The sequence below is a fragment of the Stegastes partitus genome, unplaced genomic scaffold (genome assembly GCF_000690725.1).
Source record: "Stegastes partitus isolate 25-593 unplaced genomic scaffold, Stegastes_partitus-1.0.2 Scaffold436, whole genome shotgun sequence".
NCBI lineage: Eukaryota > Metazoa > Chordata > Actinopteri > Pomacentridae > Stegastes > Stegastes partitus.
The window spans coordinates 36,334-51,122 of NW_007578167.1; the positions used below are offsets into that span (position 1 = coordinate 36,334).

Genomic DNA, 14,789 nt, shown 5'->3' on the forward strand with positions numbered 1-14,789 from the left:
CGTGTGTGTTTGTGTCATGCACGGCCGCTGCAGTGGAGCAGGACAACACCGAGTTCTGCATCTGTGTGCTCAGAGTTCAGGAAAGAATTTACATAGAATAGAGGGATACATAGCATGAAGCTGTAGAGAGAGAAAGCAGCCTGGAATCGATGGAAATGGAAAAAAAAAAAGATGGAAGACGGAGGCGGAGGCTGGATAAACAGTGGAAGAGACTGTGGCAGTTCTTAGGGTGAGAATTTGCGGTGAAGAATTAGCTTTTTTTTGCAGCGCAGACGGATGGATTTATAGGGCAGGTAGGGTCCAGCTGGCATAAACTCAGCCCGAGGTCCAAACCAGACCGGTTGCAGCAGAAAACAGGTGCTGCTGGTCCAAGAGGCAGGCGAGTTGTTCTGGGCAGGTCAGTGGAAACACTACACAAGCAGGATCTGGGCCAGTGAACCAGGCCAGACAACTGATGGCTTTTCAAGGGACAGTGTGTGTAAGAAATAGCACTAAACTATAGAGTTACCGTTTAACCTCGAGCTAGGTCTATCCGAGGTCCTGACATGACCTCTGACCTCTTGTTAAAAGTCTGAAGACATTCTGGTCTGCTGCTGCGGGTTGCATTCCTCACCCTCTCTGGCTGTTCTGTTCTTTTTTTAACGCAACTACACTGAAATGTTTAAAGTTCATTCCATCGGTACCTCTTCCAAACACGCCCCAGTCAGATACAACCCATCAGTCTCCAACCATGTAATTAACACCGCTAACCACGCCCGTTGACTTCTCCGCAGGACCAATCCCTCGCTGAGAATAAGGAACCCAACCTCAGTCTTGACCGGACAGGGAAAAAAGTACAACTTCTTGGAAAGCCGGGCATTTGTGTGTTTTTGGATAAAGACTTTGTTAACCTTGGACTGCGTGTTGCATTCACTCAAGATGTCTCTTCAAAAACATCTGGAAAATGTGGTTTCTCCAGCAGACCAGAACATTTGTACAGGCATCTTCGAACCGCTGCCACTACGTTACAACTCAGCTGCAGCTTTAGCGCTTAAAGGACCCGTTGATCGGAAGGCAAACACACCGAAGATGGCGACGAGTCTGTTAGCGTGACAGGTGATGGCAGGATGTGGATTGTAGCACTAACTCTCGCTTTTTTTTTTTTTTTTTGGTGGGGTACGACGTGCTCCTGCCTTCACCTCAGCTTGTTGAGAGAAGCAAGCATTAGAATAAAGAAAGAGGCTGGGAGGAGTGGTGGTGGCGGACAAAGGGGGGGTTTCAGAGGAGGAGAGCACATTCTGAGACAGAGGTGTGAGATTTGCCTGAGGTTGGGTTTGCTTTACGCTGGGGACAACCACATTCCACGTGAATATTTCAAAAATGCTTTTCAGGCATTCGGGTTCGGCTCTTCCTTTTGTATCAGTGTATTAAACCCCTTCGACTCGAGATCTTTGAAATATCTCCTAGGATGGGGACAGCAGGGACAGCTAACAGTATGTCTTTTGTGATAGGAAAGCAGGTGTTCACAAAAGAAAAAGAGGTGGGAACACGTCACATTTACCTCCACAGGCACTTTAAAGAGGGCATCATAGATCAAGAATATGGAATATTGGCAGCAGAGTACACGCTTCTTGCAGATTCACATCCAACAGCGTCAGTGTTAACATACTGCAGCGGCCCGACTGTCAGAGCAGTAAAATGAGGATAATAACTTAAAGTCAGAGCGTGTCAAACTCAATGCTCGCGCTCATCATTTTTTAAGCGTCCCCGCTGAATTGAGTCTTTTGTGTCCGACGCAGAGTTACGACTTTATGAATGACGCGCAGAAATATAGACCTGTTGCATAAGACTTTGATTGGATGGAGAGTAGGAGGTGTTACCTGATCTCCCTCCAAGTTCCTTCTTTATTTAGCTTGGCCTTCAGATATGTGGAGTGTCTCTGTGAAATCTATCTTTCGCTAAACAAAAATAAATGCATTCTTTCTAGCCCGTGTGAAGATGAAGTTGGAGCGTAACAGCGAAAGTAGCTCTTTGATTAAACGCAGGAAAATGTTGCAGTGCATCGAGTGAAATAAACGGTATAATCAATAAAACAATCGTGTCTTCAATCCAATGCGTGTTCATATAGGATACCTGACAGCCGCCCAACTCTGCATATATGCATGCACGACTAACAAGTATAAGCGAAATGGTACAAATTCCTGTGGCTTTTCTGGGTTTTTGGAGTGAACAGGTCTGAGCAGAGCAGATGAAAGACCCCGAGAATCATGAAAGCTGGAGGCTAGAGAAAATGATAATCTGTGTTTTGGTTTTTACAAAAAAAAAAAAAAAAAAAAAGGAAAAGAAGAAGAAACTTGTGATGTCTTTGTAGAACCTGACGTCGTCGGCTCAAACAACACCTGGCACCTGCGTTAAAATGGCAAAGTGGAGCGTATTCACAGAACAACAGCACAGTGCAGTCAGAAGACAGATTAAATGAAGCAGGTGAATGAAAGTGTCCAACTGTCTTTAAACCTTTAGTCCTGATTATTTGGCCACTTGAGAGCATCAGCAACAAACTACAAGTGCATCAGTGACGAGTTATGCTCAACTTGTTTCCAGCAGATATGAGGCAGGATTCATCTGGAGTCATGTTTGTGGACACTATTCACTCTTCTTTATGCTCTGTTTTGGTCTCCTCCATCTACAAACAAATACTGGCCTCCGTAGCAGCTTCACTATCTTCACCAGCCTAACTCTGTGTCTGCTGTTTGGTGCTGAGCAGGGAGTCTGCAGTGGGTTTATAAAGAGCTGCTTTACACCAGAACGGACCAGAAAACTAAAACAATTAGTTAAAAGAAGCAGAAATGCTCCACAGAAGTTAGTTGAACTGCACAGTCAGGCGATACTGTGATTGTCTGTGGGTTACAATAACTCTTTTCACATAAACATAATCATGCGGTCCATCGTTGTTATAAAAAAAACAACAACTAGACTACAGTTGCTTTAAAGAACTGTGATGTACTCGAAGAAGACCTTTTTACACATGCAGTGTTTCTAGAAAACACCACCAGAAAGACTGGCTTCTCATTCAACTCAGCTGAACCCAAAAAAAGGGCCGAGGCTACATAAAACTTGAAAGTGCAATGCAATACATTTCCCCAAAAGAGCACGTAGTGGTTTTAACAACATGGGCTGGGCATCGCCGCTCTATCTGCCCTGCTGTATATTTAAAGCTGCTATTTTAAACCGCTATATACTTTTTCATTGCCATGAAATGAGGGGAGCAGAGAGAGCTGTGGTGAAGTCAGCCGGGGTAAAGATAGGCAAGATTTCCTTGAACAAGGTATGTCACTGACCACCAGGCAACATGTTTCTGTTTAACGAGTCCCATAACAACCAATTACTTGGCTTTAAGCTACGCGTTTGCCACCCTGGACCCAACTCAAAAAAAAGTCAGAAAATTGGAAAATAATTGCTTGATTTTAGCAACAGACCTGCCGTTCGATGGCAAGTGCAAATGTGGCCGACAGAACGGAAACAACATGTTAGGTGTTCTGTGGCAATAAATCGAGGAATGTGGAGTCATTTAACACTCGCCAAAGCAAACAAAGAAACCTCCAGAATAGGCTGGCAGCACCAGGACACAGATACGAGGAAGGGCAAAGACCCAGAAGGGGTGCAATTATTGTGTTTCTATTTTGGTCATGAAAGGATTCAGATTAAAGGTCTTTCTGAATGAACTGGGATGATTAAAGCGGGGCCGTTCGGTTTACATGTTCCGAGCGGACACCTAATTCTCTCACAGGATCTCTATTTATTCTGACAATGATCTTTTTAAATTACACTGTACGCATTCGACTTCTTTGAAAAGCGTCGGCGAGGGTACCACCCAGTGGCTGCGGGCCCTGAGCCACCCACCCATTCACATACCACTACAGGCTCTTTCATAAAAATCACCGCAACCAGCCACCATCAGTGTCTTGGCAACCCCTTAAAACAACACAAAGTTCCTAAAAACAACTGAGCTGATGTATTCTGGACCGTATGGAATATAAAAGAGGAAACAGCCAGACGGACTAATCCAGTTTAAGGACGATTGTTGGACCGTAAACTTCAAAGATTATGGGCGGACTCGCTTTGTTGTCGAGAGCTAAATGAGAAGATCAACACCGCGCTCATATCTGTTAATGCTTAAAGCTGTTGAGCTAAAGTCAGCAATTAGACCGCTCAGCTTACCGCAAACACTGGGCTTCACAGCTAGCTGAGGTTTATCCAAAGGCTGCAAAATCTAGTCTAGCAGCACTGCTGAAGCTCAAGTTATATCTAAATAATACAAAAGCAGATGTAAAAATACTATTTATGTTCTGTCATGTTTCTGATAGGTCAAATAGAATAATTTAAAGGGATAAATACTGGAGCATGTGGGGAAACTTTCAGCTTGGCTAACTCCAAAGTTCAAAAATATGCCTGCAAATAACTTTGAATTTTAATTTATTACAGTTTTTGGGCATGACTGCATGTTCCCAGACACAAAAACTATAAGAAAAGGTCACGCCTCCATTTCTTTTCTCTCTTCATAGATCAGCCAGTGTGTCTCTGAACGAGCCATTCAGGTTTGCAGCCGGTTGTGATGTCACAACAGGATAAGCACCGCCCTCCCAGATGGCTCCTCCCCCTCCTCTGACCTCCTCTCTACTAGTAGGTGCAGATAGAGGTGCAGCCCTCATCCTAAACACTGGTGTGGCCATTAGCACCTGTTGGATTAACAGCTACAGACGGAGGCTTCACGGGCACGGTGGGATGAATGATCTGGGCTTTGAGCTGAAATTTACGTTATTAAAACATAACAGCTCAATTTTTAAACCTTTATCAGTTTTGACCAAAATTAACAAGGGTGCGGGCAGATTTGTCTTATTTAGTCTATATTCCTAATAACATTAATACAGTGCCCTCCATAATTATTGGCACCCCTGGTTAAGATGTGTTCTTTAGCTTCTAGCAAATTCACTTTTTTCCTAAATAATATCGGACCACAATGAAAAAAAAGACAAAAAATTCTACCTTTAATTCAAGTGCATATACTCAGTGTGAAAAAAATCCCTCATTAAAAAATAATTCTTTTACATCAAATCCTGTGTGCCACTATTATTAGTTAATTGTTAATACTTTGTACAACCTCCAATTTTCAGTGTGAGAGGATGCTTCTGCAATAAAAATTGAGTTTATTTTAAGGCTTTTAGCACATCTTAACCAGGGGTGCCAATAATTATGGAGGGTGCTGTATATCTCCTCTTTTTGCTTTGCCTGTTCTGTATTATCAGACTATGCGTTTTGAATTAAGGGCTGTCCTGGATGATGTTCTCTTAATTTTTTTACATTTTTATTAATAAATCCGTGTAAATGATCTTAATAATTTTGCAATTTTATTTTCTGATTTTAGGCCGAGTCTGCGTCTGTGTGTTTATTAAAGTGCCTGTTCTCCTGTAAAATAAACCGAGGAATGAAAAAAATAAACTATTAGATTTGCGAACAACAACAACAACCAACACTAACCCTAACCCGTCTGACGTTTACTGTAGAAAAGTAGCTAAACACAATCGCTTCCATATTCTTGAAATGCTATTTTAAAGAGACTGACAGTTTATTTAACTGACAACATTTCAGCACACATTAAGTACAGCAGCACACACAAGACCAGTCACAAAGCACTGGCCACATATTTATCTGGGATTTCTCTTGGGTTCTAACCCTCGCTGCTCAGCAAGGCCTGAACAGCAGTTGCAGTTTAACAGCGTTGGTGCGTCGGTAATTTTCTTTCCATCTGCTCTCTTTTCATGTGGCGAAAACAAATGCACTAATGAAAGATAATTACCCTGTGTTGTTTTAGTGTTTGCCCGTCTCTCTGGAGAGGGCGATGGCAGCCTCTCAGGCATGCAGATGCTAATTGGTAATGCTAATTGCTTCTATTATGTAATGGCGGGCCCAACATAAAGCTATTTGTCAAAATATTTCATATTATTATAGCCCAGAAAATAAGGAATGCAAACAAAAGATAATCATTTATCGCCACAAAAGGCCCGGCCAAGAAGTTGTAGCAACAATAACATATTAATCCAATTTCACTTCTTCGAAATATTAAACTCTTCCAATTAAAATCAAAGCAGCGAGCCTTTCTTTCTTTCATTGCTTTCCATTTCGTAAAAACTATTATCCCTTTATTGACCCTTAAACTCAATTAGAAGCTGGCGCGCATGTCAGAAATCAGGTAAATAAACAGAGCATGGCTCACCTCTCCTCAGCAGGGAGAGCTGCTTGTTTTGCCAGCGCTGAGGAAAATTATAAGCCATCTGATTGTTTTGGCATTTAGGCTGGATGTGACGCCAGTTGAGAGTTGTTTTGGGGTCTGTTGAAGGTAATGCTTAGTTTTCCTCGACACCGCCGTACCCAAGGCAGTGGGAACGCACAGAAAGTAGGCCAAGCTGTCCTGCCGTCACCTCCTAATGAGCCCTGTCAGCTGGAGGTGTTGGATGGATGCAAAATATTATTCCATCATCACCCCGTAAACATGAGATTATCTGTGACTGACAGCTTTTAGTGTCAAATATAAAGGGCGTGTTTATGCTCGGGTTTGTGGCCTCTGCTGAAACAGTGCACGGCTACATAACAAACAAAATAAAATAAGGTGCAAGGTAAGGCCGTAAGTGGGCAGAGGGGAGTGTTTTTCCACATGACCGGCTTCGCTCAGGGCTCACACTGGTGCAAACCTGGCAACCCTGTTAGTCGGTTTAAATGCTGACGGACAGCTCGAGCAGCAATGGCCTGATTTCCATTCTGCTTGACACTCGCTAAGCTGCCTGAAAGCACGGATTCTGTCACTTTTGGGCAAGGAGTCACCGCCACTACGTCTGTCAGTTTGAAGAACAGAAGATGATAAATTTAAATGTTTTTAATATCCTCTAACAGGAACTGGGCGGATTAGTGTGAGCGGAGCGGCCAGTCGGTTCCAAAACTCACACTTACATGGCCGGGCTTCTGAAGGAAAAAAATAAAAGCTTTGGAACACGTTTGGGTTCCCTCACTACAGAAAGCGTGTGTGTACATGCGTAAATAATACATTGTGTGACTGATTTAACGACATTTGAGCAAAAGAGGACAGCAGGTTGGACCGGTTCTATGGGCTGGGCAATACGGGGAAAGTGAATAAATGCCACTTATGTTTACTGCTGAAATCATGAACTCCAAGACCACAGATGCTGTGGATGTGCTGCGTCGCTCTCATGAGTTATGTTCACAACTCGTATGATGTATGATGACAAGCATGTTCACATGTTGACATGTTGCTTGTGGGTTCTGTCACGCCTACAAACTGGTACCTCCCTGACATGTGAACAGTCAGTGTGGTCTAAAGAGGAAACAACCCGTCCACTTTTTTTTAAAAATATGAAAAGAAAATAATCACATGTAACCTCCTGAACTCCCAAACCTGCTGCCATGGGAGGAAGAGCGTGTTGTGAAAAGCAAATTGCCAAAATTACACCATTTATCAGAGCCAAAAATTGTACAAACAGAAAGAACTGTTGCTTTTTTTTCCACTTTCTGCTGAATCATCTGTGATGTGTTGTTCTGTCTGAAAACATCACCAGATCTGAGCTTAAATTTGCGATATTTCATAAAAACTAATTTTATTTTTTTACTGAAAAATCCACATCCCATCGGTATCAACCAGTAAAGGCTCTGAAATGAAACATCAGCGCCGGTGAAAAATGAACAATGACGGATAAAGATGATGCCTGTGAGGCTGAAAGCTCACAGCTTTGTTTGAAAATGATATATGAAACTTTGTGGGGGTTTCCAATAAGGACAGGCACAGTGATTCCTCTAGAGGTAGAGACGTGACGCTGTCTGCATATAGAAGGAAAGTGAAGTGTATATTCTGCTATCAGCATCAGCAGTGGACTGAAATGTGTTGGAGAACAGCTTCATATCAGGTATTGGCAAAAATCCACTATCATGGGCCGTATACAAACAGAAAAAGAACCAAAATGAAAGTTCATTGACTCTGATGTCACCGAGGAAAGCTTTTATCTTCCACACACAGAACTATAAGATGTGTTTACCATAAATTTGGGCCAACAGCACAACAGATGGGAAACGTCTACATCAGTTTCTTTGCATGTTCACAGCACAACATATTCACTAGAACTGATCAGCTTATTAGTGATGATGGTCAGATAATGCAGAGGGTTCAACACTAACTAGAAAGTATAAAACAGAGTATTACAGTCGGTGTATGTCATCTTGCAGGTTTGCATGTCTCTTCTTCGAGCAGGAAAACTTTCCCTTTCTCCCTCTTCTTTCTCTTTATATACATATAAAGTTTATTTGTAGCGCCGCTTTCTACTAAGTGCTCAGCAGCCAAACTAAACTTTATTTGAATTCACTTAAAAAGTTTGCCTTCACCCACTTCCTGGCCTGCGACGGCATAAATATGACAGAAAACTGAGGCGGAGGAGAGAAATGCGAAAGCTTCCTCTGTGTCCGCGCATACCTGTCTAATCCCGAGTCCAGCGCCTCACTGGCCGGTTTCAGAAAAGTTAAATTTATGTGCGTGGGCATGTTAAGGTTACAGAGTTCTTTTGAGAAAAGCAGACCAGTGCTCGGCGAGAGACTGACAGCAGCATCGAGGTTTGTTCAGCGTTTCTGATTCACGGCGAGGCGACCGGGGGGGAGGGGGCTGGAACAACACCTACAGCCATCAGAAGTCCACGACATCCATCCACTTGTCTGGCAGTGAAAGCACCGTGGAGTCTGTCTAAACTTCAGTTTCAACGGGATGCTATCAAAGAGGTGCAGCAGTAATTTTCCCACCAGCGCATTCCCACAGATCACGACAATACTGGGAGTCAACCGGCATCTGACATGTCGCTGCAGAAAGACAATGAGCCAAACAAATCAATGGCTTTAAACCCTCTGGCCGTTGCCCAATCCTTTTTAGACGTCTCTTACATGTCGCATTTAAAGAAGGAGTGAAGACAGACTCTTTTATAAAAGGGTTCCTACACTGGGTATTAATCACAGCTAATCTGCTTACTTGTGAACACATCTGTACATCTTGTTGTTAAAAAACTTAAAATTAAAACCATGTCTAAAACTGCTCACTGCACACTATCAGAGAACAAACCAGATTGTTTCATCACATTCAGCAAACAACAAAAGAAAAAAAAAGAAAAAACTGCACTCATGAACGCAACCGAGGAGCCGTTAGTGATTCAGCTGCGACCTGCGGTCATGTTACAAACATTCAGGGACTTTTCCACTGAACTCGGCTGAACTGCAGGTGAATAGCGAATGATCCGCGCTGACGGTATGCAGCGCTTCGTTAGCCTGAGGTTCCAAAGCGCTGAGGTTGTCTTCACACAGAGAGAGAGAGAGAGGAGACAAATGTGAAAATTTAAAAATGTAAGTTGTAAATTATCCACCGTGTGTTGAGTCACTGCTTTTCCCAGTGTTCTTATTACCTGTGGGCATTTGGAAAACTGTTGCACACATTGATTCCAGGTTCTTCTTTGATGAAATCATCTTTAAAAAACTAATTTAGTTTCACTTTTTTTTCCCCACAATTTGTGACATTACAGCTTTGTTACGCTGCACAAAACCCATTTCTGTGTCCTCTCTACCTCTCCTCATGCTCGTGTTGTTTCTGCAGAGGTGCAGGATTTTATATCGCAGTGAAAATGAGGTCAGAGTGATGGGAAACCGCTCAGGCTGCACAGGGTTAATCCAGACAACGGGTCAAACCAAAGGGAGTCGCTGTGATTTTTTCATTCACCCACAGAGTAAAACATGCATCTTCTCCACACAGGCCTGTCACTCAGGAAGAGCCTCTCTGGCGTTGGATCAGTATGTATGGGTGTGAGGAGAAAGAGAGACTCGAGAAAGTGTTGGACAGGGTCAGCGACTGGGAACACGCAGCGGTGAGCAGGGCGGTAAATCCAGGTCTAAAGGTCTGCAGCTACGAGCTGAGTGACACCTTCAAACACCAGCCTCCCCATCGGGCCAAACAAAACAAGCTCTGTTCCTCCTGCGCTGCATCCGACCGGCAGAGAGGCACAATCGCACTAAATCAGCCCGGTATTCTCTTCCCCTCCACTAATCCTCACCTTCATCTTGGCACGGCGCGCCGAGCGGCACAAATCAGGAAGTTGACATCTTGAGCACACGGTTATATTAAAAGCTTTTAATAAGGTGCAGCAACTTACAGGTCGACATTAAACATGTCGGAGTCGGAGTGAGAGGAGGCGGCGGAGGAGACAGTCAATGTTCTGCACATACATTCTGTGTGCATCATCTCATGTGGTGGTTTCTATGGAATCGTTGTGCATCTACACATGCTGTGACAATGTGCCATCAGCTAAATGTAAGTTATTCTCAGAACCTCTTAGAAATGACCTTTAACTATGCACGGGCATTCTAAAGGATTGTAAAACAATAAATATCCTCCATATTCTCCCTTAATTCCCTTCGATGGGCTGAGGACTGTCCCTTATGCAGTTTGCATCCACTTCTCGACTGACTCGAAGACTGATAGAGACAGAGAGCGTGACAAAGGTGACAAAGAAGGAAACGTAAAGTTCTCTGTGAAAACAACTTTCCCTTCGAACTTTCTTTCAAAGCACCAGGCTATTTTGCCACCCAATCACAGGAATATTCTGCTCCTCATCTTCCCTCCTTTATCCCGCATTTCTTTCTTCTCGGCTTCTCGACGAGCAGACCACATCTTCTCTCCTTCCCAACATCACACCTTTTTATAACACAGAGTAGATTCTTCCTCTCGCAATCATCGACTGAAAGAACACAACCTGAAATTTTCCCACGAAGCCGCTACGGGGATACGAAAAACCCATCCGAAACCTTCGACTTCATGTCACCAGTTTCACTGTGTCACAACTTTCCGCCATAAACAAAGCCTTTTCTCCCTGCCTCAGCATCATAATAAGTGGAGACGATTACTCATTCAGATCCCAGTGGAGGTGCTACACTGCGGTTATGTCACTGTTACATAAGAAACCCCCCCTCCTGAAGTCGATAGAGCACAGAGGAGTCAGTGTTTGACAAAACTCAGGTCCTCTGGGTGTCTGTTGGGAGCAGCAGTCGAGATCACGTCATGCAGGTGGGACCAGACAGCTTCTAATTGAAGGATTCCTCGCCCGCATGGTCCACACATGGCTGGTGGGATTATGACGGTGCAGATAATAGATTTGTCTTTGACTTTGTCTTGCTTCTGCTCCATCCTTGCCATAAGCTTGTTTGCTCCTCAGACTGCTGCTCAGTGAGAAAGTAAGGAGCATTAGAGGCTGCCTTCGCCGCGCATGCATTAGCTCGGTGCAATTACTCTAAAATAAAATGAACTCGCATCGACTGCTGTGATTCCTAAATCGCATTAGGCTGCAAAGTTTTACCAGAGCGATGTGACTTCAGCGTCCGCATATCAAGGCTATCAAGTCGTAGATAGAGGAAAATATCAATGCGCTCCATGACACCAAACTAACTCTTTTTTTCTTGTGCTGCTCAACTTTAATGTCAGAAAAACCTCCAGTGCTCATGTGTTGAAAGGAATCAAACTTGTTTCTTGACATTATAGCACAGCAGCAGCAGCGTGCAGGCGTGTGTGAGATTATGTGTGTCTTAAGTGCGAGTGTGTGTGTGTCCACAGGAAACCAATCTGACCCACGGGATTAGTGGCCGACTTGGTGAGTGACTCTCATTCTGTTCCAGATGTTTATCACGTCATAAAGGCCGTAAGCCCTCTGTGAGAAATAGGTAGGAACACAAGCTCCTTTCAACAGGCAGGGAGAGTCCATGTGGTGGCCGAGTGATGGGCGTGCTGACGGGAAATCACCTCTGCATCTGATTCTGTGTAGAGTGTCAGAAGAGTTTTAAGTCACGGGATCACACACACGCACACACACACACACACACACACACACTACCTTTTTGACTCTTGACCCATCCTATCTTTAACATCAGCTCAAACATCTGGCACATGTAGACACACATGGGCTCTTTTTGACCAACCACTGAACTTCTATCAGTGCCAAGCCATACCGAAATGAAAATGTTTCCTTCTGGACATAAACTGGAAACCTTTCAACAGGAAAACATAAAGCATCTGTAGAACAAACAGCTCCACATGCTTTTCTTTTTGTTGTTGTTGTTTTTGAAACGCTACCCTCAGCCTGGTTGCGCCTTGTTCCACGGTGCCCGTCGTGCGTAATGAGCGCTGCGTGGCTGGAGCGCACCAGCTGGCTCTACAAGAAGAGGTGTCACTCATCATCAGCATCAATCCTAACTGTTGCTAAGTTCTTGTTACCATAATAGCTCTAAATCATGCTCCGACAAGTCATAATTGATATTCCAGCGGTGCAGGACGGAGTGCATTCCTCAGGTTTGGGTCTGAAAATGGTTAAAGATTGAGGAAAACTTTCTAAAATCTTAGGATGGTCGCTAAAAACCACAGGTCGTGCATATAAAACAGCAGTATCCACATCTCTACTGCGATCTTTGTCATTCTCTAACCACACGCTCATGACTGATAGAAGATAATGCATGTGGGCTGAATGGGACGCTGTGGCCTCCAGTGGATTTCATAAAAGCGACTTTTTTTTCTTCTTTCTTTTTTTTTTTTGCCCCATTTTGGATTTCTTTACACGCCCCATTAAAAAAGGAAGACGTCTAGACGTGCAGTGCAACTTTTAATTAAAACAATCTCTTTGATGACGACCTGCAGCAGAGAAGGAGAGCAGAAGAGGAAAAGTTTCTTACCGAGATACTGCCTGATGTCCAGCAGGATTTTAGGAGGTCCTCCGTTCAGCTGGTAAAAAAGGGAACCGAAACAGAAGAGGAACAGCGTAGCCATGCAGAAACCATAACCACGCAGGGAGAATCGCAACGGTATCGCAGAGAGTAAGCCGTACTTTCGGATGTTCCGCTCTCTGATGTGGTTGGGAGTCTGGTTGTTGCTGTGAAGGGGACTGCTGCTGAAATTCTTCATCATCTCCTCCTCACAAAGCGCCGTGGAAAGTCACCCATCCGCCTGTGGAGAGTGAAACTTGTCGCTTTGAGACCATTTGAGACGAGACAGCCAGTAATTTTTTTTTTTTGTGGAGACGCGCAGGCACCCAGTTCTCCTCCGCTGCCGGAGCCACGGGGTTCTTTCTCTTTTCTTTTTTTTTTTTTTTTTCTCTTTTACGCACAACGCTTCGCCTCTGCTCGTGTCCCTGCTCGTTTGCGCTCGCTGGATGACTGTTCCTTCCTTCTCTCCTTCCAGCCGAGTTAAGGGTCCATCCTTCTCTGCTCTCAGTCTTTTGGGTGTCAAATTACTGAACGTGGAGAGAAGGGGAAAAACTTCCACCTCACACAGGATTTGGTTTGGATGGCGGTGCGTAAAACAGCGCCATCCAGTGGTGCAAGTGTGAGTTTTAATGGCAGAAACTTGACAGCAATGGATTGTAAGTTAGTTTCAGTATGCACGAAATTACTTAATGTTGAATGTTTGCTGATAAATAGACAGAAATGAAGATATGTTAAAGTTTACAAATGATTTTTTGGCCTTCTGATGCCAACAGACCAAACCGTCCTAATGGAGACGTCCCAGTGAAACACAGTCTGTTTCAAATGGTTATTATTCACAAACTGGGGAGATCAGCCTTATCATCACAGGATGAGAGCGTAGATGACTGATGTATGTTGAAAAGAAGCTCTTGATCTGTAGGTTTAAAACTTTCTCTGTCCCCTCAGGCCGTACACTGAGCCATATATCTCTCCTCAGCAAGGCCAGAACCCTCCATTAGACTCCACCTGCACTTAGGAGGTGATTCAAAACCACCTCACCAAAGGCCTCTCGCTAAAGTAGCCGAGGGAACGGCAGCGGCTGTGAAAAACAGTTTGGGCTTTAAAGAACCGACGTAATAAAGAGGAGCAGAATAATTCTGTTGAGGGGCCCAGTGGCTCGGCCTGTCCTCAGGTAAATGCATTATAAACAGCGCCGTGCTGTATAATGCAAGCTCGGCACAAAAAATACTGAATGAATTAAAGGTTTATAGTCCAGCGAATGTGCAGCGCAGAGGTTTATTACACAGCAGCACAGTATAGATGTCAGGAGGACCACTGCGCTAAATCAGCTTTAGTTTAATCAGAACTGCCGGACTTGGGTTCAAAATGTTTTTTTTTCTGGTGGCTTGATGCCTTTTTGATGTATTATCCATCCGTCAAGTTCCGCAAGTACCTGGAGAAAAGTCCACACGGGCCCGGATAAATGTTTAAAACCTAATTAGTTTCCAGCTTTGTTAGATCAGTAATTCAGCGCCTCTGGATATTCTGTGTGTATACCTGTCTGTGAAATCCTGCGGCTGCAATTCAGCGAAAAGTTTCTGTGAGTTTCACATTGATTCAAACAATGTGTCCGTCCACCCGCGGCGCCTTTCTGTGCACTCGGCGAATTAAGAGTAAATATTGGAGGGGAAAAAAAATAATGGTAGGAGACAGAAATGAGCCTCACTTTGCATGAGCATTGCACATTTCAGGTCTTGATTAAAGGCATCTGCTAAAGAATGAAGCATCCCTTTAACCGAGTTTACCCTTCCATAATAGGAATCAGCAGACACTGCACTGAGAATAACTCAGCGAGGAACTCAGATAGGTGGATTTGCCTCCAAACACTAATGAAAACTTGAGGGATCAGACTTCTCACACACACACACACACACCGCAGACGTAGAGAGGAATTGCTTAAATTACTGCTGACCTCTAAGGAGGGGAGAAAAAAGTAG

The 14,789-nt window shown here is 43.9% G+C and overlaps 1 protein-coding gene across 2 annotated transcripts in view; it reads right to left on the reverse strand.

The window, feature by feature from the left end:
- The window catches only part of LOC103360416 (uronyl 2-sulfotransferase-like), a 42,093-nt gene extending 28,546 nt beyond the window's left edge, over positions 1-13,547 (reverse strand). Inside the window, exon 1 of one of the 2 annotated variants that reach the window (XM_008286157.1) lies at positions 12,784-13,547. In XM_008286157.1, coding sequence (XP_008284379.1) covers positions 12,784-13,015 — 232 coding nt within the window. In that variant the 5' untranslated portion in view covers positions 13,016-13,547. The remainder of the gene's footprint in view (positions 1-12,783) is intronic. The other variant, XM_008286158.1, reaches the window with a different exon arrangement.
- Positions 13,548-14,789: the final 1,242 nt, after the last annotated feature.